Raw genomic sequence first — 27,218 nt, forward strand, 5'->3', positions numbered from 1 at the left:
GACTAATATTACTAATGGCATCTTCACGTTTTCTCACATAATGTAATCACAAAATGATATGAGTACAGATGTTCCTCAACTTAAGATGAGGTTATGTCCAGATAAATGCATTCATTCTAAGTTGAAACTATTGGAAGTCAAAATGCGCTTAATGCACCTAACCTACTGAGCATCATAGCTTAGCCTAGCCTACATTAACCATGCTCAGAACACTTACAAGAGGCTACATTTAGGCAATGTTACCTAACACACAGCCTATTTTATAATTAAGTGTTGACTCTTTCATGTAATTTAACGAATACTGTACTGAAAGTGACAAATAGAATGGCTGTGTGAGGAAAGGATGGTTGTCAGTGTGTCGGTTATCAACTGTTATGATTCTGTGTTGTCCTGGGAGCTAGGGCTTGCTGCTGTTGCCCAGCATCACAAGATAGTATGGAAAGGGCGTTATACCACATATCCACGGGGTATACACCGCATATCGCCTGCCCCAGGAAAGATGCAAATTCAAAATTCCAAGTACATTTTACTGAGCGCATATTGCTGCCGCACCATAGTAAAGTCAAAAAATTATTAGGTCGAATCATCATGAGTTGGGAATCCCCTGAATTATGTGGTTATGTAAAACAGCATCTTGCAAACTCTGCTACAGCAATTTGCTACTATGCTTCCTTTAAGGATGTTTCAGTAAACCATAAGCAGCTGAAAATGCAAAGTAACTGTAAAAGCTAGTAGGACAGAGCGGCCAGATTTGATTACTTGCCACAGCCCAGCAACAAATACTTCCTCTCCATCTCCCCACTGGCCCACCTCTGATGACTCTTGCTGTTTGCTTCAAGTGCTACAGTTTCTCAAGGTGGTCATCAGCTCTCCTCTCACATCCCAAGGGTGGTCTCAACATGTCCCATAACGTCATCCCCTACTCAACAGTCCCAACTCCACGTCTCTTGCCAAGAGGTGTGTTCCAGCAAGGGTAGGATTTGATATATCCAACTACCTAATAGACTTCTATCTTGAATGTCGCAGAGAAATTTCAAACAACACAACCCTGGTCCCTGTTTGATGAATGTTATCAGCCGTCTACGGGTCAAGGTTGAAAATCCTAGACTCCTGTCCCGCCCTTCATTGTCATTCCAACTTCATGATACGAGGGATTCCCTTAGTTTTCAAGAAAATGGTCAGAGAGTAGAGACCCTCACAGCCCCAAAACTTTTTCTGTTAAATTATACTGCCTGAGATTTCATCAATTAGAAATTTGTTTGGGTTAACAATATCATCATATACAAACACATCCAGGAAGGTTGGAAAGAGAACTCATTCACTTCTCAGTGTGAATTAGTTAAATCCTACCTCCACTCACCTAACAGGGATGAGCACGATTAAGAGGTGGTTTTGATACTAAGTGATGCTTGGAGGCAAAACCAGGCTAACGCAGCATAAAGACATACTAACCTAGGTGCTAGGAAAGGGAGAGAGGTGCAAAAAAAACACAAAATGGGTAGAGACTTAAGGTTTCTGAAGGCTCATTTAAGAATCCATATATTTAACATGTAAAAGGATATCCCAAAACTTAACAATATCTCACCAGGAAATTTCTTCTGAGTCCCTAAAATCTGAATAATGAGTTATTTAAGAACAACGTAGAATGTAAAACCTTAAGACTGTAGAAAGAGCCTTAAAAGACTCCTAGGAGAAATCCTTTCCATATATACTTTTGGGACTTGAGATACATGCAAGTTATTCATGTGTTCTATGCAAACAAAACCCAGCTAACCAAAGGAAAATATATATATATATTCATCTAAAAAATATGAATTCAAAAATAAATCTAATCATGATCACCAAAAGATATGGAATACTTTCCTTTATAATCACTGTAGAGATCATTGGAGTAACATCTTTCAAATTCCCTGATACTTGCATATGATTATCTCGACTGTATCTTCCCTGTCTAAGCTCTGTTAAGGGAAAGGATAGAGCTTCATATCAACCTTATCTCCCCTTATATTTATGCCAATACTTTGGACATTGTAGGTGAATAGCAAACATATTAATGAATAAAGGAAATAGATGAACAAATCAATCAAATAATGAATAGATTTTAACACCTTCCTTATAGCCAGTCTTCCTGTTAAGGCTGACCAACCTATGCTGAGCTGTTGGGATTGCTTACCTACAGTGAGTAGACTGACAGGTTGTGGGGAAGAGGCTTGAGAGAAATACTCTTCTCAATACTTGTGTGTTACTTGAATTGTCAAAAGATTCAATCATTACTCTTCAATTTAAAATATTTAAGAAATACATATATAGGTATGCCTAGTTACTTGGTACAATAGTTAATTCACACTTTCTCTTGAAGAAATACTCAGAATATGCAAAATAATGAATATCTAAATGCTTATGACTGGATGGGCTTCATTCTTATTAAATTTTTTTTTAAGATTTTATTTATTTATTTGACAGCGAGAGAGCACACAGCAGGGGGAGCAGCAGAGGGTGAGGGAGAAGCAGGCTCCCCGCTGGGCAGGGAGATGGATTCAGGGCTAGATCCCAGGACCCTGAGATCATGACCCGAGCCGAAGGCAGACGCTTAACCAACTGAGCCACCCAGGTGTCCCCTTACTGAGCCATATTAATCATTTTCTAAGTAATAGTACTATTTAACGTGCTTTTTCCTGCAAAGCCAGGATGAAGCCTCATAATCCTTCCCAACCCAGAGCTACAGGCAGTGACCACTGACCAAGGGAAGTCAGGCAGACACGATGTGTTCTCTCACAGGGAGGAATGCACTAAGAACATCGTTATCATGAAGGCTGTGAGGTAATTTAAATATGTGCTTCAGCATAGACGATATGATACGAATATGTGTGCTAATTCTCCTCCATCCAAAACAGCCACTCCAGGAGTGGTCAGTTAACAGGTTAACAAATACCACACTCAAGAGACAACCCCCAGAAATCCTTCCGCCCAGTTGTTATTAGACATTTTGCTAATTGGCAAAATGGATCAAAGAAATGAGCTATAATTGGTGATGTCATCAGTTTGTTAATCAGCATAATGGATGTCAGAGATGTTTCTCCAGTTAAATTCATGGACTCAAGAAAATTGGAATTGACTAATATATTACAGGGGATCCCTCTCCCCATGTATGAATAACGCAGCATGAGCTGCAGCTTGTATCCCTGGGGATGACATCCAAGACTTGATCCCTAAACGGCCCTATGAGAAACTGCAGGGTCAAAGGACATCTGGTGGCCTGATGCTGACAAGTTTACAGAAATATAACCCTAGAATTTTGTCTGTGGCTAGTACACCTTTCAGATAAGGTATGGAGGGTTCACCTGAAGGACAACACCTGGGACTTCAGCATACAGGTCTGTATTGTGGACAGTTCTCCATCTGCTTGCCAGTAGATGTTTAACGTCTGTGTGTCTGAGACTAGAAGAGTCTAGTCTAATCTTCATCAAACTCTAATAACTGGTGACCACTCCCTATGAAAAAGAATCTAATAGTCGGCCAGGGCCAAACTGCTGAGATACAGCAAATGTGTGTATTGACATGTAAAATTTTATCAAGCACACCCAAGAAGAAAGTTGCATATTAAACCAATGGACAAGGTGAGGGTGTGGGTATGAAAGGGCTTCCTTCTGTTTTTGCCAATGGCCATGAGGCACCACTGGAAGCATCTCAGCCCCCTGTGTCATGGAGAAACAAGCAGGAGCCAACTGTGCACTGATTCAGCAGGACCGGTCAGTTTTCACCTACTCGGCAATTAAAATCAGTCTCAGGCAGCGGTCTCAAGAGCTCTGGTGAGCAGTGCTACGGGTGGTGGAAAGCCATCTCAACAGTTAAGTAACACCAAGCAGCTTTATACAGTTTCTGTCCTGTGGTGTCAGAGGTCACAGCAAGAAGCGAGATCTCCACTCCCATGAAAATGTGATGTGGACATACTCCCTGCACTCAAGCTACCGTTCCAGGTTTTCTAAGCCTCGAGGCAAGAACATCCAAATACTGAGGAGCTTCCACCTAATCTTCACTGGAAGTGATTCATCTGCAATGTGAGAACACACTGAAAGCCACATACCAAGTGAAGACTCTAACAGATTTCCAAAACAGCTTCTATGCAATGAACGTGCTTGATGAAAACCATCTGCTTATGGACTGACAGCAGTATTGGGCAGTACCTATCTGTATGAAAAGGCATTTTCAAAAGGAAAACACATAAAATCTTATTGTATGTCTACCTCACTAAATGTTTGCCATCAGTTTTGATGATGGGAACACTCAATTTGAACCCCAATTAAGTGAAAAGTTATTCCTCTCCCGAAAATAGAATTCTGCTCTTCTCTTTAGACTTATATTACAAAAAAAAAAAAAACTGCACTCAATTTTATGTGAGTTGTGTCAATAAAAATTCTGTTAAAAATGTCTTTTTTTTCTCTTAAGGTAAGTACCTACATATCTTGATTTTGCCTCCTGGGTCACAAAGCCTGAGATAGTTATTATCTGATTCATTACACAAAAAATTCATTGACCCACCTAAAGTGGATTATATTAAAAAATGAAGTTAGATCTGTTACTCTACTGATGCCAGTATGGAAATATCTAACATTTTGAAAAAGCAAATCTTAAGGGGCACTTGGTTGGCTTAGTCGGTCGGTTAAGTGTCCGACTCTTCATCTCAGGGTTGTGAGATGGAGCCCTGAGTCGGGCTCCGTGCTGAGTGTGGAATCTGCTTAAGATTCTCTCTCTCCCTCCGCCTCTAACCCGACTCAGGCTCTCTTTCTCCCTAAAATAAATAAATAAGCAAATCTTAGTAAGATAACATAATCCTGTAGATGCAATAAAATCCCCTTGAAACATCTACTTGTACCTGTTGGGCATGCACGCGTGCGCACCCACACACACATTGCCTGGAAGGAAATGCACTGAACCACTGGCAGCATTGTTTCTAGCAGACACTCTGACCGGTTCGTTCTCCATGAAGCATCCCGGGTGACGTGAACCACAGAAATTACATCTGGCGACTCCCCTGTGTAAAACCCCCAGGGGCTTCTTATCACAGTTAAAGCAAACCACTCCAAGTCTTGCCAGGTACTCGAGCCCTAGGATCTGGCTCCCAGCTGCCTTTCTAATTCATTTCTTCCCAGCCTTCCTTCAGCCCAGTGAGATGCAGCCTCACTGGCCCCTGTGCAGTCCCTGCAAGCATTTTCTACCTCAGGACATTTGTACTTGCGGTTTCCTCAGCCTGACCCGTGATTCGAGCAGTTACAGGGCTCCCTCCTCTCTGCTGCCTGGCCTGAGATCTAAGGTCGCCCCTGAGAACTGCCTGCACGGCTGTGGTTGTGTCTGTCACGTGGCTCGCAGACTGACGTTGTGCTCACCTTTCTCCACTATGCCTTCCTCACTAGGCGTGACCTCTGTGAGAGACACACCCCGTTCCCTCCTCTGCCACCTCCCAGCAAGCTAGATGGGTGCTCGGGACACACACATGTCGGGGAACCAACAGAAGGAGGTAAGCGAGCAGGAGGACAGGAAAATCTCCTCTTTTTAGCAACTTCTGTTACAGTGAGCGTATATTTGCATATTGTTTATAAAATGAGAGAAGTTTAAAAACAAAAAAATTACTGGTTAATGCAATTTCAGAGATTATTTTAAAAAATAAATAAATAACAGTTTCTCTCTGTTCATGTTCTCCTTATATTTGTTAGTGAACCTCCCTGTAACTTGTTCTTGTGACCCTAACTGCACACTATCTACCTTAGAGATCAACAAGGGCAATGAGTACAAGTGAACTGCAAACAAAAACTGACAAAAAAGACTTTTATTTCAACATAGAGGATTTGGAGGTATCGCTTGATGTACAGAGTATTTTTACCGATCCCCAATTCCAGCACATACGGACTGTTGACAGGAAGCTGCAGGCTCTACCCTCCTGTCTGCGGAAAACTCCCAGACAGAGGTGGGGAACCAGCTGGGCTGATCATAGACTACTTAAAACATCAGGGGGTCTTGATTTTCTCACTCTAAAACGAAGGGATCAGATTTAGGCTAGACAATACATTAAGTGTCTCCTGCCCTAACATGCAATGATCTTCTGTCTCTGTGGAATGACATAAAACAAGGCAACTCTAAAAGATATCTTTATATTAGACCACACAGAATGTCTGTTCCATCTCTGAGTAAAATTTAGTGACCGCAGGGCCCTGGCTGCACCCCACTGCCGTGACAGCCCCCATCATGTGATGCTGAAATCTGAAGTCTCCTGGAAGGCCCAGTGCTTGCCCCTCATGGTCCTCCACGCGCCCCAGGCCCCAGGGGACGGTGGACACGGGGCTGAGTCCTAGAACATCCTGCTTCCAAGGAGAACTGCACTCTTATCTTAACAACACTGGGGTTATGGGGTGCACCACACTGTCTGAAACCAGCCTTTTTTTCACTTAATTTATATTCGCACGCCATTAAATATTATTCAGAGGCTTTAAAAATAAACAAGATAAAAACTGAGAAAAATGAGAATGTAAGCTTTAAGAACAGGATATTCTTAACTACCAAAACAATTCTATATATCTACTGATTTATATTAACCTTAGAGTCAACAAGATTTTAAAATAAATATTTTGAAAACACAACTAAGCCTAACCCAACATAAAATAGTTTGTCAAATTTTATATATTTTCAGAAAGCTAAGATATAAAAAATAAGGTTAAAAACATACAAAATTAATTCTTACATGAGACTATTTTGGGGAATTTATACCCAAGCAAAAGATACACATCAGTGATTATTTCCACACCCATAACTTTTCCAGCTTGAAAAGGGCGGTTAAAATCATGGTGAGAGCAGACAAAAATTGAAGAATAAAGTTGGTCTTATAAAAATTTTAGCCTAATCTTTACGTAAAGATGGCTAAGTTCAAGATTTCATCACTTTTGACTGCTGACATTTATTTGTGCTTGTAATCAGAAAGTGTGAAATGTTTTCTAATGTTGTTACTTTTGACACAATTACCACAATTACAGAATTCGTTACGATGGTCACAATTAAATTACACACAGGAGAAAATCTATTTAAGTGATACACTTAAAGCAAAATAAATAGAAGCCAAACAAGGCCTGTTACAATGAACTTCTTACCCTGAGCAAAAATGTTTTTTTTTCTTTATAACTAACATTGCCCAAAGTTTCTTCAAAATAAATACTGATAATGTATTTGCACATTTACTTTCTTGTACCTTCTCTCTTCTTGACGGATTCGATACCTATACTGCCTTACTTTCCCTTCTAAAATAAACAGCCTCATTCCTCTAGCAGAATGCTTCTGTGCACAAGGTCATGTTATCTTTGTAAGAGGCTCCAGAGACAAGGGAGTGTCCGCTCCAGTCAACTATTCACATTAGGCATCACTGGCTCTTGGCCCCTACACGGAAAGGCTTGGGAGAGATGTATTCCTAACAGCAGACTGGACCCAGGCACCTAGAAACTCCAGAGGGGGGTAAGCACCTATCCCTACAGAATGCATCACTGGAAAATATCACACACACATTCTTTAAAATTAAAAAAAGGAAAAAAGGAACTATTTAATTATGGAAAGGTGATGATGACATTACAAGACGGGCACACCAGCACATATTCCTGCAACAAAGGTACTTGTAAAGGAGATTCACATACTTCCATCGTGTCCACTGGATGACGGTTCCCTTCCTTCTGTAGCTTTGTCCACAGTACGATCACCCACAAAATCGAGCTCATGATCACGCTGCTTTTCACCGTCAGATGAATTCCACATTCGAGAAGTGCTATCTTCTTTCTGCACGCTTCTCACGTCCAGCAATTCTTTCATTTCCGTGCTGCTCCCTTCCAGAGGAGTGAAATCGCCATCAAGTCCCTCCCGTCCATGCCCCTGCGGCAGAGTGGGATCATCATCCACATGACAGCATCTGTTCCCTCCTGCACGCGGGCCTGCTCTTCTCTGAGCACCAGCCTGCTGACAACAGCCTGGGGTTCCTTCAGCGGCACACATTCCCTCAGAGGTCAGGCAACCCCATATCATGTCTGCTGTGTGCTGTGTAGGCTTCTGAAGACCGCAGCTAGTTTTTGCTGTTACATTGGTCATGTCAACTGACCTGGGATTTTTACCAATGCAGGAAAAGTCAGCCATCTGCAGTAGGTTTCTTCTCTCCCTCTGAGAAAGACCTCCCCTGCAGCTGAACCGAGCAAGGCCTGAAGATGGCTGAAATCCAGGAAGAGCCTCTGAACTCCTTTCCCTAAGATTATCAGGTGAAAAATAATCATCGTACGAGGACACCCCACAACCAGGAGTCTCAACAGCAGGCCCAGCTGGGAGCTGCAGGTGGCTTCCCGATGTCCACAGCTGCACCCGCGGCCCGGCAGGCTTCCCACCGCACCTCTTCTTCTTCAGTTTCTCTTCGCGGGGTGCATCTGAGTTCTCAGATGTTCTTTTTCTCTTTGCTGAGGAGCTCTTGGATCGTGAATGTCCCGAAGGGCGGCGTTTGGTTGCAGGTAACATAGGGGACAAGCTGTGTTTCTCGTCAAACACCATCCTGGCTGCTCCCTGCTTGTCCGGGGTGACTACCTCACCCGCAGGATCTCCCGGCAGAAGAATCTCTTCTTTGGAAAGACTACCCATGGGTTTCCGAGGTGTTAACTGACTGAGGTAACCGGGAGATGCTGATGAATGGATGCTACTTGTTCCCAATGCAGGTGAAGAAACACACACATCACTTTTAATTTCATCCATAATTCCTTCCAGTTTCCCTTCCTGACTTCCACATCTCGTGTTTCCACAAAGATCATCAAGAGATGAGTGCAGGTCACCAGCAAAGGATTCATCTGGAAAGTATTAACAAAGAATTAACTTTTTAAATGGTTTCAATTATTATAAAAGTAACTTTCGGTTAACCAATAAAGTAGCACTTCTTAAACATAGTTATTAGTTAAAAAGAGTACCGACCATATCCTGGTTCTTCTCATTTCCACCTGAGGACACCTTTCAGGCCAGCATTTCTCACTAAGGAACCGGGCATCGAGGGCATGGGGGCTGTGGGGAGGGGACAAACCTCTAAAACTGTTACGCTCAGTTTCTGAACATTCATAGACATGTGCACTTCCTTCCAGGAAAAGCATCCACACCTTGTCATTAAATTCTCAAGGAGGTCAATAATTCTAAAAGGTAAGAACCAATGCTACCGTCTACGTCAAGGTCTAGCCTTCCACGAAGCAGCCCACCTGAATTCCCTGTCCTCTATGCTGCATCTATACTCAAAAGCAAACCACCTGGGAGATCTTATGGTTCTGACTTCCCACATGTTCTATACATTTCTTGAGAGCATTGCTAGGCTGCCACCCATTTCCTGAAAACTACACACGTTCTACTTCCAGGCCTTCCCTTCACTCCACGCTTTAATCTGGGTCAATCCTACTCAAAACCCACCTCAGATGTTGAAAAATCTCCAAATCCTCCCAGTTCACCAGGGCTAGTTACACACATCCTCCTCTGTTACGCAGAACTTTGCCGGAAGTTCCCAAAAGCATGTGTCCTATTATTAGTATTCCTATCTGTCCCTCTCAATAGCCTAGAAGCTCCCGGAGCACAGACACTATTTTCTGGAATCTGAAGCCTTTAACCCAAAACTACTAAAGGCTCTCCTTCTAAAGAAGAACGGAGGTAACCAGCAGGGAGTGGAGGGAAGCCCCTAGCAGGGGTGGCACTGTCCCCACGCCAAGTCAGGGAGCCTGCGTGTCTCCAAGTGAGGAGCTAGAGATACAAGCCAATTTTAGCATGAGCAGCTCAACAAGCTTAACACACTTTTCAAAAAGCTGACAAGCAGTGTGCATGTCACGAAGCATAAATTCTGAGGTCAGACTGCCGAAGTTCGAATCCTGGGCTAGCCACTCACAACCGATGTCAACTTTTACGAGCTATTTGACCTCTCTGGCCTAGTTTTCTCATGGACACAAAGGGAGTGACAATGGTATGTACTTCGTAGGGCCAGTGAGAGAATTAAATGAGGTACAGGATATAAGACACTGGAAAAACGAAATCTGTTAGTTACTACCACTCGTGTCCAACTTATATAAGAACATCGAGTAAAAAATAAAAAGAGATTATTTAAGACAGATGCGTAATTTTGATACACACCGAAGAGATTATAAGAATAAACCCCACTTACAGGAAGCCGTGGTTAAACTCCTGACACCTTCCCACTGTTTGTCACCTGTCACTGCTGTGGCTTTCAGAGCACTGCTACTTACCTGGGCCCTTCTACGGAAGGGGTGACACTGGGTGGTTATATCACATTTCTTAAAACTTACTCAAAGGAAAGCTATATAAGCATGAAAAATTATCATTCAAAGTGAAACACGGGCCCCCACATTTCAAGTGTACGTATAATATAAAACCCTAATTTTATTCTTTCCAACACTCTGCTTCTAGGCAGAAATTCTGCCATTTACCTTCTAATTTTTTTAATGATGTCTACACACCTCACTGACCCCCTTCAGTCACACGTTCCAGAGTCTTTACCCATGGTGTGAAACAAGAATTTCTCACACTGTTCTTGGTAAGACAGTTTATACTGCATGCAAGTTAGTACACAGAACATGAATTTTTAAAAAAAATGAGCAATTGATTCTGTGCCAAGAAAGCAAATGCCTAAGAGAAAAACTGTAGGAGCCAAAAAGGAGGTTTAACTCATGCAATTTCTTATGCCCTAATTGTATTACAATACCTATTTTTTATTTTAATACCTAATTTCAGGGTAAAATTCATGAATTCTAGTTTTTAACCAACTGTTCTTGACATCAGAAGATACTCCAAATAAGAAAATCACCATGTTCTCATAGTTTAAATATATCACAGAAAAGAAAATAATTTTACCTGAACACAAAGTATCATGTGAAATGTTCCAAGAAGCTTCACATGGGGAGTTAGCTGGGTTATCATGAGACTTTTCAAGCATCTGCGAAGCTGAAAACATAATCGCACACTTCATCAGATACAACTCTGACATGTTAGTAGATGAAGCCCATGATAAGCCAACACATTCTGCTCTTCCACACAAACATCGACTTACACCTGGTCCTTCATTTCCCAGACCTACTACAAAACAATAAGCACAAAAAACTTACTCAAATCTATTACGGATGATGAGATTCATAAAAAATAATCTACATGTATCAGGTTAAAAAAGGATTAAACCATAGGATATAAAGTTAGAAGAGATTTTGAGGGGCACCTGGGTGGCTCAGTTGGTCAATGCACCCAACTCTGGGTTTCGGTTCAGGTCATGATCTCAGAGTCCCTGGATCAAGCCCCATGTCAGGATCTGCGCTCAGTGGGGAGCCTGCTTCTCCCTCTGCTCTTCCCCTGCTCAAGCCTGCTCACTCTCTCTCAAGTAAATAAAATCTTTAAAAAAAATTTTTTAATATAACAGAAACAAAGAAAAACAAAAACTAAGGCATGAGATACTTAGTCTAAAAGCAGATTCCCTCAAAAGAAGAGCTTGATTATTTTTTTTAAAGGAAAATACCCCAGAGATTTTAAAAACTACAAAGGGGCTATAAAAAATAGGATTCTCAACCTATACATACAACACTACACACCCAATATGTGCTTAGAATATATGCTTTAAAACTATAAACTCGACATAGGCTTTAAAAATCTCAATGAAGCATAAGATTTTCTGGAAGAAAATATTAACAAAGTCTACCCAGAAATAGATAAAAATCTGTTAGAATCAAGAAACTAAAATACCTAGGTAAAGAGAAAAAAACCCTTCTAGCACAACTTACTCACCCAACAATTTGCCTTTCACTTTATAAAATGCAAGCACTTACAGGTAGGGGAGAGGTTCTCCCTTTTCTCCTTCATCTCCTGTAATCTCCTCTCCATTAGACTATGCTGGCCGCTGCACATTTTAATTGTGGGACTATACATCAATGAGCCATTAGATTCAAATAAGAGGACAGGTACATCATTATCTGAAAATAAACAGAACTTTATTTAGCTAAAAAAATAAAAGGCCAGAAGGTTTAATACTTCAACAATAGGATTCCTTTCGAGGAACAACCCCCTCCCCCCACACCCACGGTCTTCCTCGTCCCCTGCAACATCATTACCCACTGCTACCAAGTCTATCTTCAGCCCACCAGCCCACGAGCAGTAACACTGGTGCGAAAACTGCTGGCTAACGTTTGCTGAGGAATGTCATGCACCAGGCACTGGGCTAAGCACAACACGTCACTGTTTCATTCAACCTTTCCCAAACCCAGTGCATCAGATTATCAGTCTCCCCATGTAAAGATGAAGAAACCAAGACACAAAAGTTAAGTAACTTGTTTATATCCAGGATCACACAACTAGTGAGAAGGTAAAGGCAGAGTGCAATCTGGTTCCTAAATGCTGATGAAGAGCAACAGAATACATCACCCCAAACGTGTCACTTTGGCATAAGGATTATTTTGAGCAGAATGCACTTAAATCACAGCAGGTGAAAGAAAGGCGCTCTGACACTCCCCACCCCACCCCAAGCTTCTTCCTGAAGGCAGGAGATAAAACTCCCCTTTGAAAGATGCACCCTCTCCACTTTAGCACCAGAGAAGGGGAGCTGACGCCAAGAGAATTCTGTAAATCAGGCCTTATTAAAGGACCTCTTATCCTCCTTTGGTTCCCTTATATCTTACTTTTCCACAATTGCCTCTCCTTGTTCAACATAAGCACTAAGGTTCTATGAGCTGAGAACCTAAGATGGGTGTAGAAACAGTTCTGCCTCTAAGAGTAGTGTTAACTCTAGGTCTCAGAAACCACCACCACTAACCAACCCTCTCCGACCCTCAACAGACACACATATCAACTTTGGGGTCAGGAGTCCGTCAGCCATGAAATGATGGCTAAACTGGGTGTGGGTGCACAGGTATGTGTTTTTCTGGAATCCATACCTGGCATATGCTTCAGGGCTCTGACCACCTCCCCTCACCCACCAATAAAAAGACCAAGAATCATTCAGTATCTTCTTTGCAACTCTTAAGCCTGAACAACTCTAACTACACTTCTGCCAATATGCAGGCATGTCAGTTGTATCTTTAATACCTTATATTTCTAGTGTTTAAAAGGCAATTTTTATTAAGATATAAATTTGATCCAAAAAGATAAAAGTTTTTTTTCAGTACCATTTTGCCAAATTCTTTTAAAATACACCATTACTGTGGTGTAAGAAAGTGGCCCGAAAAGCAAGAGTATAAAGCTGACAGGACAGTGGTAACAAGGGCTGACCTGACCAGACCACAGAGGGCAAGTGGTGCTGCAGGGCAGGTGAAACACGGGGTTCCATCCAAAATACTTTTCCTTACGATGACTTGAGGAAGTAGAAGCCCTGGGTGGGGTGTGCACCTGACTTCTGGTTTACACCCTTCTCATGCAAGTACAGCTGATGGGTGGTTGAGGACACAGCGCCTCTAGGGACCAGTCAAGGAGCCGCTAGGAGGGTTCCCATGGGGTTGATGCTTAGAGAAAGATCGGCGGAGGAGTCAAGCAATCATCCAGAAGCAGGGGGTAAGGATCATGGTGGGTAACTGGCATCAGGCAGAAAGGGATGTCAAGAGTTACTCCATGTGTCTCTGGCTGGAGCAGCAGAGTAGAACAGTTAGTGAGAGGCTGTTAGGGAGGGACCAGCATGGCACCAAGAAAAAGAGGCCTGATTCTCAGGCACTGGGATGACTCAGCACAAAAACAAATGATAAAGGCAATGTTTTTGGAAATTATCCGGCAGCACTGTATATACAAGCTAAATGTTCTAGTCAATTCTGTTGCATTACCATGACAGATTTAAAATAAAGCTTGATAATTCTGCATGAAAAATTTCAAAATACAGAGAATTTGTAATATGGCAATATACACTACAACAAAAAAGTAGAGGAATTAGCACTTCTTATTTTTATGCCATGCATTATATAGTTACCGAAATTGCTTACATGTATCACTGATGTGTTGGGATTGGTCTGAAACACTGAATTTAGGTAGTGAAAAAGGCAAAAAAGAGAAATGCAAAAAACACATATGGTACTTTAGAGTTTCATGATGTTGTAAAGTATTTTTATAAATCATTAAAGGAATACATGTAGCAAAAAAAAAAAATCAAATTTTAAAAATGGGCAGAAGATCTAAACAAGACATTTTTCCAAAGACATACAAATATCCAACAGGTACATAAAAAAGAGTCAGCACTACTCATCAGGAGGGAAATGCAAATCAAAACCACAATGAGATTCCAACCACATATTAGAATGACTATTATCAAAAAGACCAGAAATAACAAGTGTTGGCAAGGACGTACAGAAAAGGAACTCTTGCATACTCTTGATGGAAATGTAAATTGGTATAGCCATTGTGGAAAACTCTATGGAGCTTTCTTAAAAAATTAAAAATCGAACTTCCAAAAGATCCAGTAATTCCAATTTTAGGTATTTATTTACCTGAAAGAAATGAAAACACTAAAAAAAAAAAACAATAAAGGAAAACACTAATGCAAAAAGATATCTGCACCCCCCCTCAGGTTCACTGCAACATTATTTACAAGTGCCAAGACATGGAAACAACCTACATGTCCACTATGGATTAATAAAGAAATGGGGTATGTACACACGCACACACACACGCACACACATACACACTCAGAGGAATACTATTCAGCCATAAAAAAGAACAAACCTTGCCATTCGTGACAGCATGGATAGACCTAGAGCACATTACACTGAGTGGAATAAGTCAGACAGAGAAAGATAAATACTGTATGATGTTAGTATATGTGGAATCTATAAACAAAATGAGAAAACAAAAATCAAAACAACAAAGCTCATGGGTAGAGAGAACAGACTGGTGGTTGTCGGAGGCCCCGGGTGGGGGGATGAGCAAAATGGGTGAAGGGGCTCCAAAGGTACAAATTCCCAGTTATAAAATGAATGAGCCATAGGATGTAATGTATGGCATGGTGACTACAGTTAGTAACACCATACTACAATTTGAAAGTAGCTGGGGAAACCGGATCTTGAAAGTGCCATCATGAGAAAAAAAATGCTTTGTAAATACGGTGATAGAGGTTAACTGGACTTGTGGTGATCATTTTACAACATATACAAACGGTGAATCATTACACCATACAGTTGAAACTACTGTTCGGTCAATTACGCTTCAAAAAAAAAAAAAAACAATAGAAATGATTCTATGATTAAACACATCAGGACAAAAATTTCCCTATTTTTGGATTCCAGAGAAGCAGCTTGTTGCTATCTAGATCTCCCAAGTTCATAACGTGATATCTGTAGCCTTGTGCAAAACGCAACCATAAACAACAGTGATTATGCCACTGTTCAAGTGCTTTAAGGTTTTACAAATGATTCAAGACAAAGAAATAAAGTATATTGAAGCCAACTAATGCCTACACAGAGAAAAAGAAAATATAGAATCTATATAAAATACAAATAATGTCTGCGTAAAAGCATCAGGGAATTATTGAAGAGACCAGGACCAGAGGAGTCAAGACTCTGGAAAGAAGGAGCACTGAGAGGCCAGCTGACAAGCAGTGGATGTTTTTATCCCCAGGAGGATTCATCATTAAGACCCCTGGGGCAGAGGCTGAAGGTCCAGTCTTTGACCAGGCACAGAGAAGTTGCTGAGAAACAAAGACACAAGCTAAGTGTTTATCAGTATCAACAAACTAAAGAGAAAACCAAAGGCTTTGCGGCACCAAATCCCACTAAACAGGGTGTAGTAGAAAACAGATCCTTGCATGTATGTGATTTTATCTTCAAGAAAGTTGCCCAATTCTGAAGCTACAAATGGCAGGATGCTAAAAGTGAAGCCGAATTCTTCTGTGAAATGGTGGAAAGTTATGTGTGGTGTATTTTCACTGAGAGATGAAAATGGGAGTTCAGGACCAGTCAGGGGAAGAGATCCTAGTTATCGTGCCAGGCTTTCAGTGGAAAGGTCTAGACGGGGGCATCTGGGTGCCTCAGTCGGTTAAGTGTCTGCCTTCGGCTCAGGTCGTGATCCCAGGGTCCTGGGATCGAGCCCCACGTCAGGCTCCTGCTCAATGGGGAGCCTGCTTCTCCCTCTCCCTCTGCCCCTGCTGTCTCTCTTTCTCTCTCTCTCATAAATAAATAAAAATCTTAAAAAAAAAAAAAAAGGAAAGGAAAGGTCTAGATGGCCACTCTGGCATCAATGTCAAATCAGAAGTCTACCAAGCCTTACCGAAAGTCAGTGAAGCTCCTATTCAAATCAGTCCGGATAAAGCCAACAAGGCCCTACTCCATCTGCTTAGCAGAGGAAACTAGAAACTTTGTGTCTAAGAAAATAATAACGCCTAGAGCTTCAAACATATTTTATAACTAATGACTTGTCTTCAATTACAAAAACCATCCATTCCTACTAAGAGACAGGACGTATATGACAAAAAACAAGAGAAAAAACATCATATAAAACAACAGAGGCGTTCTAGATATTGCAGAGAGAAGCAAAGAAAGATGAAAAGAAAAAATGTGAGTGATTTAATCAGAATAACAGAATCTATAAAAAAAATCAGAAACCCTAGAACTGCAAATAAAATAACCAAAATTATGAACTGTATAAATGGATTTTATAGCAGATTAGACATGGCAGAAAAACATATTAACGAACTATAAAAAAAAGATCAATAGACAATATACAAACTGATGCACAGAAGGGGGAAAAAGAATTCAAATACCTCTGTGAACTCCAAGTAGGATATTTAAAAAGAAAACTGGACCGGGAGGCTGGGTGGCTCAGTTGTTAAGCATCCACCTTTGGCTCAGGTCATGATCCCAGGGTCCTGGGATCGAGTCCCACATCGGGTTCCCTGCTCAGCAGGAAGCCTGCTTCTCCCTCTCCCACTCCCCCTGCTTTTGTTCCTGCTCTCGCTATCTCTCTGTCAAATAAATAAATAAAATCTTTAAAAAAAAAAGAAAAATGGACCAATGAACATAAAATTCAAACTGTTGGAGGCAAAAAAAGCAAACAAAAGGCAAAGTTAAAAGAAAATATACCTTTAAAAGAGCAAAAATACAACTATGGGCTAATTTGTAAATAGGTATTCTGAAAGCCCAAAGACAGTGAAATGTGAAATGTGTTTCATTTTTTTTTTTAGCTTTAGTGAGGAATACTTGAAAGATAAAAATTATATTTAAAGTGAAATAAAGGAAAGAATATATTATCTAACATTTCCCTATTCTAGGTAACAAAACAAAAAGACTAAGTATTAAAAACACAAAGTGAGATACAAAGAACAAAGAAATGAACAGGGGTTTATTCTATTAGGGCTTCTTAGTCAAAATCTGTTTTTCCATAGTCATTCCTTGAAGTAAAAAGCTCCATCGACGTGGTGAGTGATGGAGACTTTGGCCCATGAGCTCACACCATGGCCCTCCGGCAGCAGCGGTCCAGTCTCCCGCAGCCAGATCCGCCCAGGGAACCACCGGCCGTCCGGCAGCTGAAACAGGTGCATGGGACCGCGCTGGATTCCTGGACTCACCCAGACTTCTCTTCTGCCTTTGTAGCTCTGTAGCCATTTTCTCAAATTTCTTTTGAAGCCTTTTATCGTGTTCCGGTGTTTTAGGAATAAAATCTTTGGGCTGCATACACTTCCTCTGTGCAGAAAGGACATAAAAATGAATACTACTGTACCACAGCTGTGTAACGAGACAACCTGTTCCCAACGCTTCTGATACCTGTCAACAACACCGCAAGTAAAACCTTCTGACAGAGGCATTTCTTGCACTGCATGTGAAACCACAATATTTCCTTCTTTCCGCGCCTAAGAACTGAAGCAGAACTGAAAGACTAGATACAAGACTGTACACTAAGTAGCTACGTTTTTCTGAGGCATTTTCAGGATCCCAGCAATCTTAGTTTCCATGAAGGTTCTTAAACAAAATGAGTCGTTTTCCTTATTTTTGTTACTCTAAAATTATCTCTCCTCCTTCCCCCTCCCCCAAAATCATAACATGGTAACAAAGTACAAAAACAATTATTGTCTAACTACCAAAGAAAAGAACCAATATTGAATCCTGCTATATTGCCTTTAAATCACAGTAATTCTATTCAGCCAGTAAAACCCCAAAACTCGAAATACACATACAAGGTGTGACAAAAGGATGAAGCCTGAGGCTAATGTCCAAAGAATGTCTTCGGTTAACTTTCCCACACCCACACCTGTGTTCTTGACTGAGCATCTTGCTCTCACTCATTATTTAACAAAAATATATGTGTCAGGCACTGGTCTTGGAACAGAAGAAGATTCTGGCTATCAGGAGCTTATACTCTATTATAAAGAATGACAGAAAATAAACATCATTAATAAGTAAAATAGAGGTTATGTGTGTCAAGAGGGTTAATTCCAGCAGGCCTGGAACTGGCCTGAACTGTTTTCCCCGAAGTACAAGCACAGCATGCAATGTCCTAACGAACAATGTTGCTTTGTAACCATGAGTCCAGAGAATCCGGGAGCATTTGTACTCCCAGAGCTGGTCAACTGCCTATCACCAGTGGGAGGGCTCTGCTGTTGGGGGAGGTAATGTACTGACAAGAGAGGTACATGACCAGCACAACACAAGAGTCTCCCCTGGGCCTCCCTGGTCCCAGGGTGCTCCCCAGATTCTCAAACATTATCCTTTAGGGTCCTGTGAATCTTTGTTGGCAACTGAACCCCAGCTAACTGCCACCCTTATTACAGTATATCAGAAAGGGGCGAGTCCCCGGGACAGACAGGAAAACAGCACGAGAGTGGGATCAGGAGAGCTGGAGCAGTGGGAGACACCACTGTACACAGGGCAGTCAGAGGGGGTCTCCCTGAGACAAGAACTCTGGCACAAAGCCCTACCAAAGTTAGAAAAATGGTCACGTGCATGAAGTTTGGGGCAAGCATGTTCCAGATAGAGGGAACAGATATGCAATGCAATGGCTCTAAATCACAAGTACGCTTGGTGAATTTAAGAACAGCAAGCAAGAGGGTCAGGCTGGCAACAGAAAGAAGGGAGAGGGAAGCCAAGAACCTTGTCAAAGAGCCCAAAATAATATGGTCTGAAGTCATGTTCGCTTTGCAACTGCACTTAGAAAAGGGAAAGGAAATGTTTTCAGGCACAAGTGGACATTTAAATGAAGTGGGTAAGCAATCATTACTTATGCTTCAGATCAGGGAAAATGACAAAGATTAATAATATGCAGCACTAGTCACTGTGTCAAGAAACAGGTACCCCTGTACACTAGTGGTGGAACTGTTAAAGTGCATGTACATTTGACCCAGTCACTTCATTTCTAGACAATCCACCTGGAGAAATAAAATCAAACATGTCACATAAACAACGTGCTTAGTAAAAACTGACAATGATTTAAGGGTGCACGAATCCAAGACCGACACACTGATGCTGTATAATAAATATGGAAGAGTGAAGAGCTACTATACACTGTCATGAAATGGTCAAACACACTGTTACGTGAAGAAGAAAAAAGCAATCTCCCAGACAATACATGTAACACAGAACCTCACTGTACAAAACGTGTGTGCGCGTTTGTGTGCATATGCGTGCATGTGTCTGTAATGTACGTGTACTGGAGACCATCCGCAAGGACCCAAGTCAAACCAAAAATTGCTTATTTTGAGGAAAGAGACATTAAAAGAGGTATTTGCCTTTATCTGTGTTTACCCAATGTTTTACGATGAAAATACACTCATATTATTAATGTGTTTTTAAAATAAGTCCTTTATTTCTAAAAGGGCAGACACAGCTATTGCTTGGCATATCACTCAAGAGTGGGGACTTAGAGGCTCTATTCACCTCTAATCGAAGGAAATCTGGACAGAGACTGGAGTTAAGTTTGTCCATCACTCTAACTGAAGAAGATCTGGACAGAGACTGGAGTTAAATTTGTCCATCACTCTAACTGAAGGAGATCCGGACAGAAACTGGAGTTAAGTTTGTCCATCACTGCCCTGCAAATCCCGGCCTGCCCGAGATGAAATGTCTGAGATACAGGATTCACCATTTACAGAAAATCTGAGACGCCCACAGGATCGTCTTCCTTAACCTACAGGAAATGTATGGGTCTAGTCTGTCTAAACTCAGTTTGGACAAAGCCTGCAAATCTCCTCCCCAACAGGGATCCTCACGTAAAAACAAAGCAACTCTGACGTTTCCTAGTAAACCAGTTTACCTCAAATAAAGAAATCACAATTAAAACTTTTAAATAATAAAAGAGTGAAAATGTTGTGAATCAAATGTGAACTAGACCTCAGAGGAAAGCAGTGTCTTTATGTTTGCACTTAACTATTTAATAAATAACTTGGATATTTCTGCATCCGACTTGAGAATTTCCAGCTAAACAGCAGTACAAAGGTATCTTGCTGCAGACATAAAAAACCGAATTCTGAAGCAGTTCCCAGTGCACCTGCATGGCTGCTGGTCTCCTGGCAACTTTTAGTTTTCCACTGGCCAGACACAGCTCTTCCACTTCTCACAAATTACATCAAGGCATTTAAAGGATACACTAATGTCTGTAACTTTCTTAAAACCCCTATGTGGAAAGAACAGTATCATCAACTCCAACACTTAAAACACCTCTTAATATATAATATATATATTCCACAAAGTGTCATTTTCTAGGAATAAAAGAATGAATACACTCATAACTGCCACTGTCGAAATCACATACTTACTTTTTTTTTAATTAGGCTTGGTAGGTGTTCCCTAGTGTTAGCTGCAGGGAAGAGTGCTTCATCGATGTGTGCTCCAGCTGTCCGGCATCTGTGTGATTAAATTAACAGAGCATAATGTGTTCCTGTTAGCCACACAGCATCGCATCAGCGCATATATATCACTCAGCAATTTAAGAGATGCACAGGCCATGTGAATAGACATGACTTTTACAGTAAGTACATCTATAACCAAATACAAAGGGCAATATAAATTCAACTTTCCAAAACAGTCTCTCTACAGTGTTTTTAAAGCATAAAGGAGAAGTGAGAAGCAGCTAAGGGAAGCGGTTTTTATGCAGTAACTTTAGACGTGTAACAGCCTTCAGACTGAGGAGAGCGGGGCACACACACGGTATAAGCATATGCTGTTAAATGAATAGTAGAAGGGTAAACAGGACATGAAAGGAATAACCTAGAGCTAGAAGGGCCCTAAAGAAATTCGGCCAGAAAGATTATCTTGCCCCCAAAACTGATGTTTCAACGGAGAGCTGGCTGGGCGATCCCAGCTTCTCCAGGCTGTGCCCCACCACCCGTAACTGTCTGTCATCAGTCTGTCATTTCCACTCTCCCTACACTGCCTTCACACCTCCCTGCCTGTCTTGGGAATCCCCGGACCATTACCTACTTCCAAGCATTCAGACACTCAAATCTAAACAATTACAATAATTTTCTAAATGATCTCCTTACCTATAGTTCCTACTCTTCTCATTCATTCATATTATTACTGAAAGATTAAGCTTAAAACGTTTTATTCATCTCTCCACAACCCTGATCAAAAGCCTTCAATCATTCCTGTGTTTACAAAATAATCTTACCTACCTGTTGTTTCAATCTTTTTAAAATACAGCCCCTACACGCATCTCCGACTATATTTCATAAACCTGTCACTGTTCAACATTTAGTATGCAAATGACAGTTGAAAATATAATTAAAATACAATGCAAAAGAAGAATAGGGCAAATATATCAAATTCATATAGAAAACTTTCTTATATATATTAAGAATGGGGCGCCTGGGTGGCTCAGTTGTTAAGCATCTGCCTTTGGCTGAGGTCATGACCCCAGGGTCCTGGGATTGAGCCCCGCCTCGGGCTCCCTGCTCCGCGGGAAGCCTGCTTCTCCCTCTCTCACTCCCCTTGCTTGTGTTCCCTCTCTGGCTGTATCTCTCACTGTCAAATAAATAAAATCTTTAAAAATATATATATATTAAGAATAAACACAAAACTTCAGAAACGTAAATATGATGCTGTATATTATATATAACACAGTATTTCTCATTTTAAGCAAAGTCTGGAAGATTACACACCAAACTGACAATACTACTTACCGCTAGGCTAATGAATTTCAAAGTGTAGTAGAAGACCCCTGGAGTCCCTAAGCCCCTTCTGAGGGCATGTGAGGTCAGTACCGTTTTTTAGCACAAGAAGGCTTCATTTGCCTTTCTCATTTCTCTCTCATGAGCATACAATGAAGTTAAAGCTGTGTGTGTGTGTGTGTGTGTGTGTGTGTGTGATCCCGATACATTGCAGAGGCAGACAGAACAATGCAACTGTCTTTTAAGCCAGCCATGAAAGAAGTTTGCAAAAAATGCAAAAAATTAAAAAAAAAAAACACAGCACAATAATTATAATAAGAGAACAACAACAAGGTAGAGCAGAAGCCAGAGAGCACAAGTGATACTACGGGAGCCAGGAGAAGCTTTAGGTGGGAGGCGACCACCAGATTAAATTCTGATGAGGAGGCAGATTTGGGAGGATGCAGATCTTCCGTCTGGAAGAAGAGCACAGACAAAAGCCCAAGCAAAGCGAACAAAAGCATGACAACTCTGGGAAAACAGACACCACTTGGTGTGACTGCAGTGAATGCACTGGAGCAAGGATTTCCAAGGACAAGGAGGTCACACAGGTCGCCCGGAGGGCTGTGTCTGCTGCCAAGCCCATGGGCTTCAACGGCCCTCGTGCTGCGGGTCCCAGGTGCTAGGCGAGGTGGGGGGCCCTGGACAGGCCACTCTGCAGGATGTGTTTCAGCACAGGAATACTGAGGGCAAGGAGTCCGGTCAGGGACTGTGGGGGTAGGAGACGCCACAAGTTTCACCAAAGCTGTGGGACTGGGTGGAGATCTTTGAATGAGCAGTATTTAGAAATAAAAATGGAATGTTCCTGAGCTCTTGTTACAACTGGTGGACTGAGCACATATGTTTTTCTCTCCTGCCCTCGAAACCCCATTCAAATGAGAGTAAAGTAAAACAAAATGACACAGACCAACAGAAATAAAGAGTAGATAAGAGATGTCTGGGGAACTGAAAAGCAAATACAGAAAAGGAAACCCAAGCCTGGAAGCTGGACGAGGGAGGACAAGGGACTGAACTCCTCTCCTCAGACCTCAAGGGCTCCGGCAGCAAGGGTGGGTCTGAGGAACAACAGCAGCCGCACCCCAACTGTGCCCACAGTCAGGGCCACTGAACCCCACTTGCTCCTGCCACCAAAGCAGGTGACAGGCTCGGTTTTCAGACGACTAGGACCAGGGGCGTGCTGGACTCAAGGATACCAGGCTGAGCTCAGGTAGGACAAAGTTTCACACAAAAGGAAATGTATCTGTGTGCATTTTCAGATTCAGCTAAAAACAACTTTCCCGGTTGTAATAATGTAAAGCAAAATGGCTGATTTAGCTCATCAGCTGCAGATTTTATTCATTGAATCAGGAGAGAAGCAGTGTGGGTGCAATGAGTAGGGGCACGTACATAGCGTGGGGTCCCCCAGAACATGGCCGCTTGGAGAGCTAAATTTGCATTTCCCAACTACAAAATCTAGACAGTACCAGAAACTGGAAAGTAAGGCAGCAGTGGGGCCATGGTAACTGGGAGTACAGAGGTCAAGACAGCTGCAGCAAGATGCATGGGTGGAGAGGTGTTACCTCTGGGGAACTGGAACTGGGGGAAGGGGTTAAAAAGGGACCATGTTTCACTACAAGCCTTGTAATAATAGCTGACTTCTCTCTTTCCTGTGTGTGAGGGGCCCTCTCTCCATAACAGGATGGGAACAGGAAACTAGGCATTCTGATTCAAAGGGCTCTGGCTGGCACAACAGGGAAAGAAATGGCACCTAAACCAAGACAGAAAATGAAGTCAGGAGGTAGTTAACAGAAGACAGCAAGTTCTCCTGCGCTTCATCCACAAGAATTCGCCCAGCAGGCAGCCCCACATGTACGTCTGACACTGAGAGGGCATACTGAGGAATAAAGATAGAGACGTGCATAAAATTCAAATCCCTTCCACAGCCCTGCAGGAACACATCCCTGCCTCTAAGCTTCCTCTCCCCAGAGATCTCAACCACGGACACTCTGAGATCCTCACACACACTGGCGTTACCCCATCTCAGGCCATGACCTGTTCCTCAGAAAACTGGTCCCCAAGTCTCTGAACACCTAGTTCCTTCTCGTCTTCTTTGCCTGAGCTCACAGGTCACCAACTACAAGAGGCCTCCACAGCCACTGTCAGGACAAACGGGCACTGTGGCTAAGACCCTCCTGTTCCCTTCAGGGGATTCACTAAACCCTGCACTTACAAAACTTGTTTCTTTCATAAAAACTAAGTTCCATGAAGGGAGCGGATACGCCTGTCTAGTTAAAACAGTAACCTCCGGGCCTGGCAGTAAGTACTCAAAAGATATTTTCTGAAGGAGCAAATGTCATCACTGTAGAAAGAGACACTCTGACCTCATCTTAAACACACACACGTGCACGCACACATGCTCTAGGTCACGGAACTAAACATAAAGGCCAAAACTATAAACTCCCAGAAGAAAATGGAAGAAAAGATTCACAATTTCGAAGTAAGCCAAGACACTCAGACAGAATATCAAAAACACAAAGGATGAAAGAAGAAAATGAAAAACTGCACTTCAACAAAATAAAAAACTGGTGTTTTGAAAGACACAGCAAAGAAAATGAAAAGTCAGTCACAGACTGAGAGCAGATATTTACAGTATGTGTATCTGACCAAAAATATTGATATGAATAATATACAAAAATCACCTGTACCTCAATATCAGAAAGACAAAAACCCAATTTTTACAAATGGGCAAAAGATTTAAACCAAAGACAAATAGTCACTAAGCATGTAATCTTACACTCAGGACAAGTCATCAGGGAAATACATACCAAAGCCAGAGGGGATCCTCAAATGTATGGTTAATTGATTTTTTATTTTTTTTTTAAGAGAGAGAGGAAGAGGGATCATGGGCAGGGCGGGGGAAGGGAGGTGACCTCAAGCAGACTCCCTGATGAGTGCAGAGCCTGAAGCAGAGCTCACAACCATGAGATCATGATCTGAGCCAACATCAAGAGTGGGATGCTTAACTGACTAAACCACCCAGAAGCCCCTGGTTAAATGATTTTGACTCTTGTCAAAATCAGTGACAGAAGTCACCGGGAAAGAATCATCTTTTCAACAATAGTGCTGGGACAACCAGATACCCACACAAAAAAGGATGAAATCAGACCCCTACCTCACACCAAGCTAACTCCAAATCGACTGAAGATCTAAACTGTCAGAGCTAAAACTATAAGATTCTCAGAAGAAAATATAGAAGTAAATCTTCCTGATCTCGGATTTGTCAATAATTTCTTCAATGACATCGAAAGCATAAGAAACAAAAAATAAACTGGACTTCATTAGTATTAGAACCTTTTGCTTCAAAGGAAACTGTAAAGGACATATATAAAAACAACCACCCACAAAATGGGAAAAAATACTTACAAATCATACATGATATGGATATATGTGATACAGCCATACAATGGAATATTATTTGATAATTTAAAAAAAGTGAAATTCTGATACATGCTACAACATGGAGGAATCTTGAAAACACTATTTGAAGAGAAAGCCAGACACAAAGACCACACACTGTATGATTCCACTTACATGACATATTCAGAAGACGCAAATCCATGGAGACAGAGAGTAGATTAGTATTTGCCCTGGGCTGGGGGGTATGGAGGGTGATGTAAAGGGTACAAGGTCGCATTCTAGAGTATGAGAATGTTTTAAATTGATTGTGTTGGTGGCTACAAAACTCTAATTATATTAAAAAACAATGAATTATAGGGGCCCCTGGCTGGCTCAGTCGGTAGAGCATGTGATTCTTGATCTCAAGGTCACGAGTTCCTGCCTCATGCTGGGTGTAGAGTTTACTTAAAAACAACAAGGGGCACCTGGTGGCTTGGTAGGTTAAGCATCAGACTCTTGATTTCACCTCAGGGCATGATCTCAGGGTTGTGAGATCCAGCCCCAACTAGGGCCTCCACGCTCAGCGGGGAGTCTGCTTGAGATTCTTTCCCTCTGCCCCTCCCCCCACTCGTGCACACACGTGTGCTTTCTCCCTCTCAAATAAATAAAATCTTTAAAAAACAACAACATAAAAGATGACTGAATTGTACATTTCTGATGGGTGAATTATATAAAAAAAATTCTACAAAAAAATAAACATATGAGATACCACTACAAATCCACTAGAATGGCTAAAATTAAAGACTGGTAAATCGCAAGCGTTGGTGAAAATGTGGAGCAAATGGAATATTCATGCACTGCCAGTAGGAATGTAAAAGACACAACCACCTTGGAAAACAGTTTGGGTAACGGGCCAAAAGTGATGAAAACATATAAGGACAAGAATGTGATTATTCATAGCAATTTTACTCATAATAACCAAAAACAGAAAACTACCCAAATGTCCATTAACATGTGAATGGATAAACAAACTGTGGTATAGCTATACAACAGAATACTATTCAGCTCTAAAAAAAATTAAAATATCGATACACATAACAACAAGGATAAATTTCAAAAACATCATGTTGAACAAAACCAGCCAGGCACAAAATAACACATACTGGATGAGTCCCTTCATATAAGACCCCAGAATAAGCAAAGCTACGCTGCAGGGCCAGAAACCAGGTGAGCGGTAGCCCTGCGGTACAGCTGTGTCAAGGGTCCAAGGGGGCTCGGGGCAGGGAGGAGGACTGCTAAGGGGCACAGGGGAGCTTCTCGGGGTGATGAAAATGTTCACGCCACTTTGACTATGGGAGTGATGGTAACGCGGGTATTACGTTTATCAAAACTCAGTGAACTGTATACTTCAAATGGATTACACTTCATTTTATGTAAATTACATTTTTGTAAGGTTGATTTTTTTAAAAAAACAAAGTAATCACCTAAGCCCAGAGAAAGCAGATAGTGAATGGGGTAGGCAGAATAATGGATCTAAATGAAAGAAAATGAGAGAAACGGGCACTAATGACAAACTGAACAAGGAGAAAAATATTTCTTAGGAACGCCTCTTTTTAAACAAAGGTCCGTTAATAACCAATTTGAACCCTGAACAGGGCCTACCACCTTCTTCTTACTCAAGTGAAACGTCACCTATTTCCCACTGTTA

The 27,218-nt window shown here is 41.6% G+C and overlaps 1 protein-coding gene across 7 annotated transcripts in view; it reads right to left on the minus strand.

Annotated features, from left to right (window-relative positions):
• The window catches only part of MCPH1 (microcephalin 1), a 251,127-nt gene that overhangs the window by 187,459 nt on the left and 36,450 nt on the right, over positions 1-27,218 (minus strand). For 5 of the 7 annotated variants that reach the window (XM_027597818.2, XM_027597817.2, XM_027597820.2 and 2 more), the window contains 5 exons: positions 20,744-20,831; positions 17,564-17,678; positions 11,859-12,002; positions 10,900-10,989; positions 7,671-8,852 (listed from right to left, as the gene is read on the minus strand). In XM_027597818.2, the coding sequence (XP_027453619.1) occupies positions 7,671-8,852; positions 10,900-10,989; positions 11,859-12,002; positions 17,564-17,678; positions 20,744-20,831 (1,619 nt within the window). Of the gene's footprint in view, positions 1-7,670; positions 8,853-10,899; positions 10,990-11,858; positions 12,003-17,563; positions 17,679-17,759; positions 17,812-20,743; positions 20,832-27,218 lie in introns of those variants that run through there. The other 2 variants (XM_027597823.2, XM_027597822.2) reach the window with 2 other exon arrangements.

This window comes from Zalophus californianus, chromosome 2 (genome assembly GCF_009762305.2).
Source record: "Zalophus californianus isolate mZalCal1 chromosome 2, mZalCal1.pri.v2, whole genome shotgun sequence".
In the NCBI taxonomy this organism is placed as follows: domain Eukaryota; kingdom Metazoa; phylum Chordata; class Mammalia; order Carnivora; family Otariidae; genus Zalophus; species Zalophus californianus.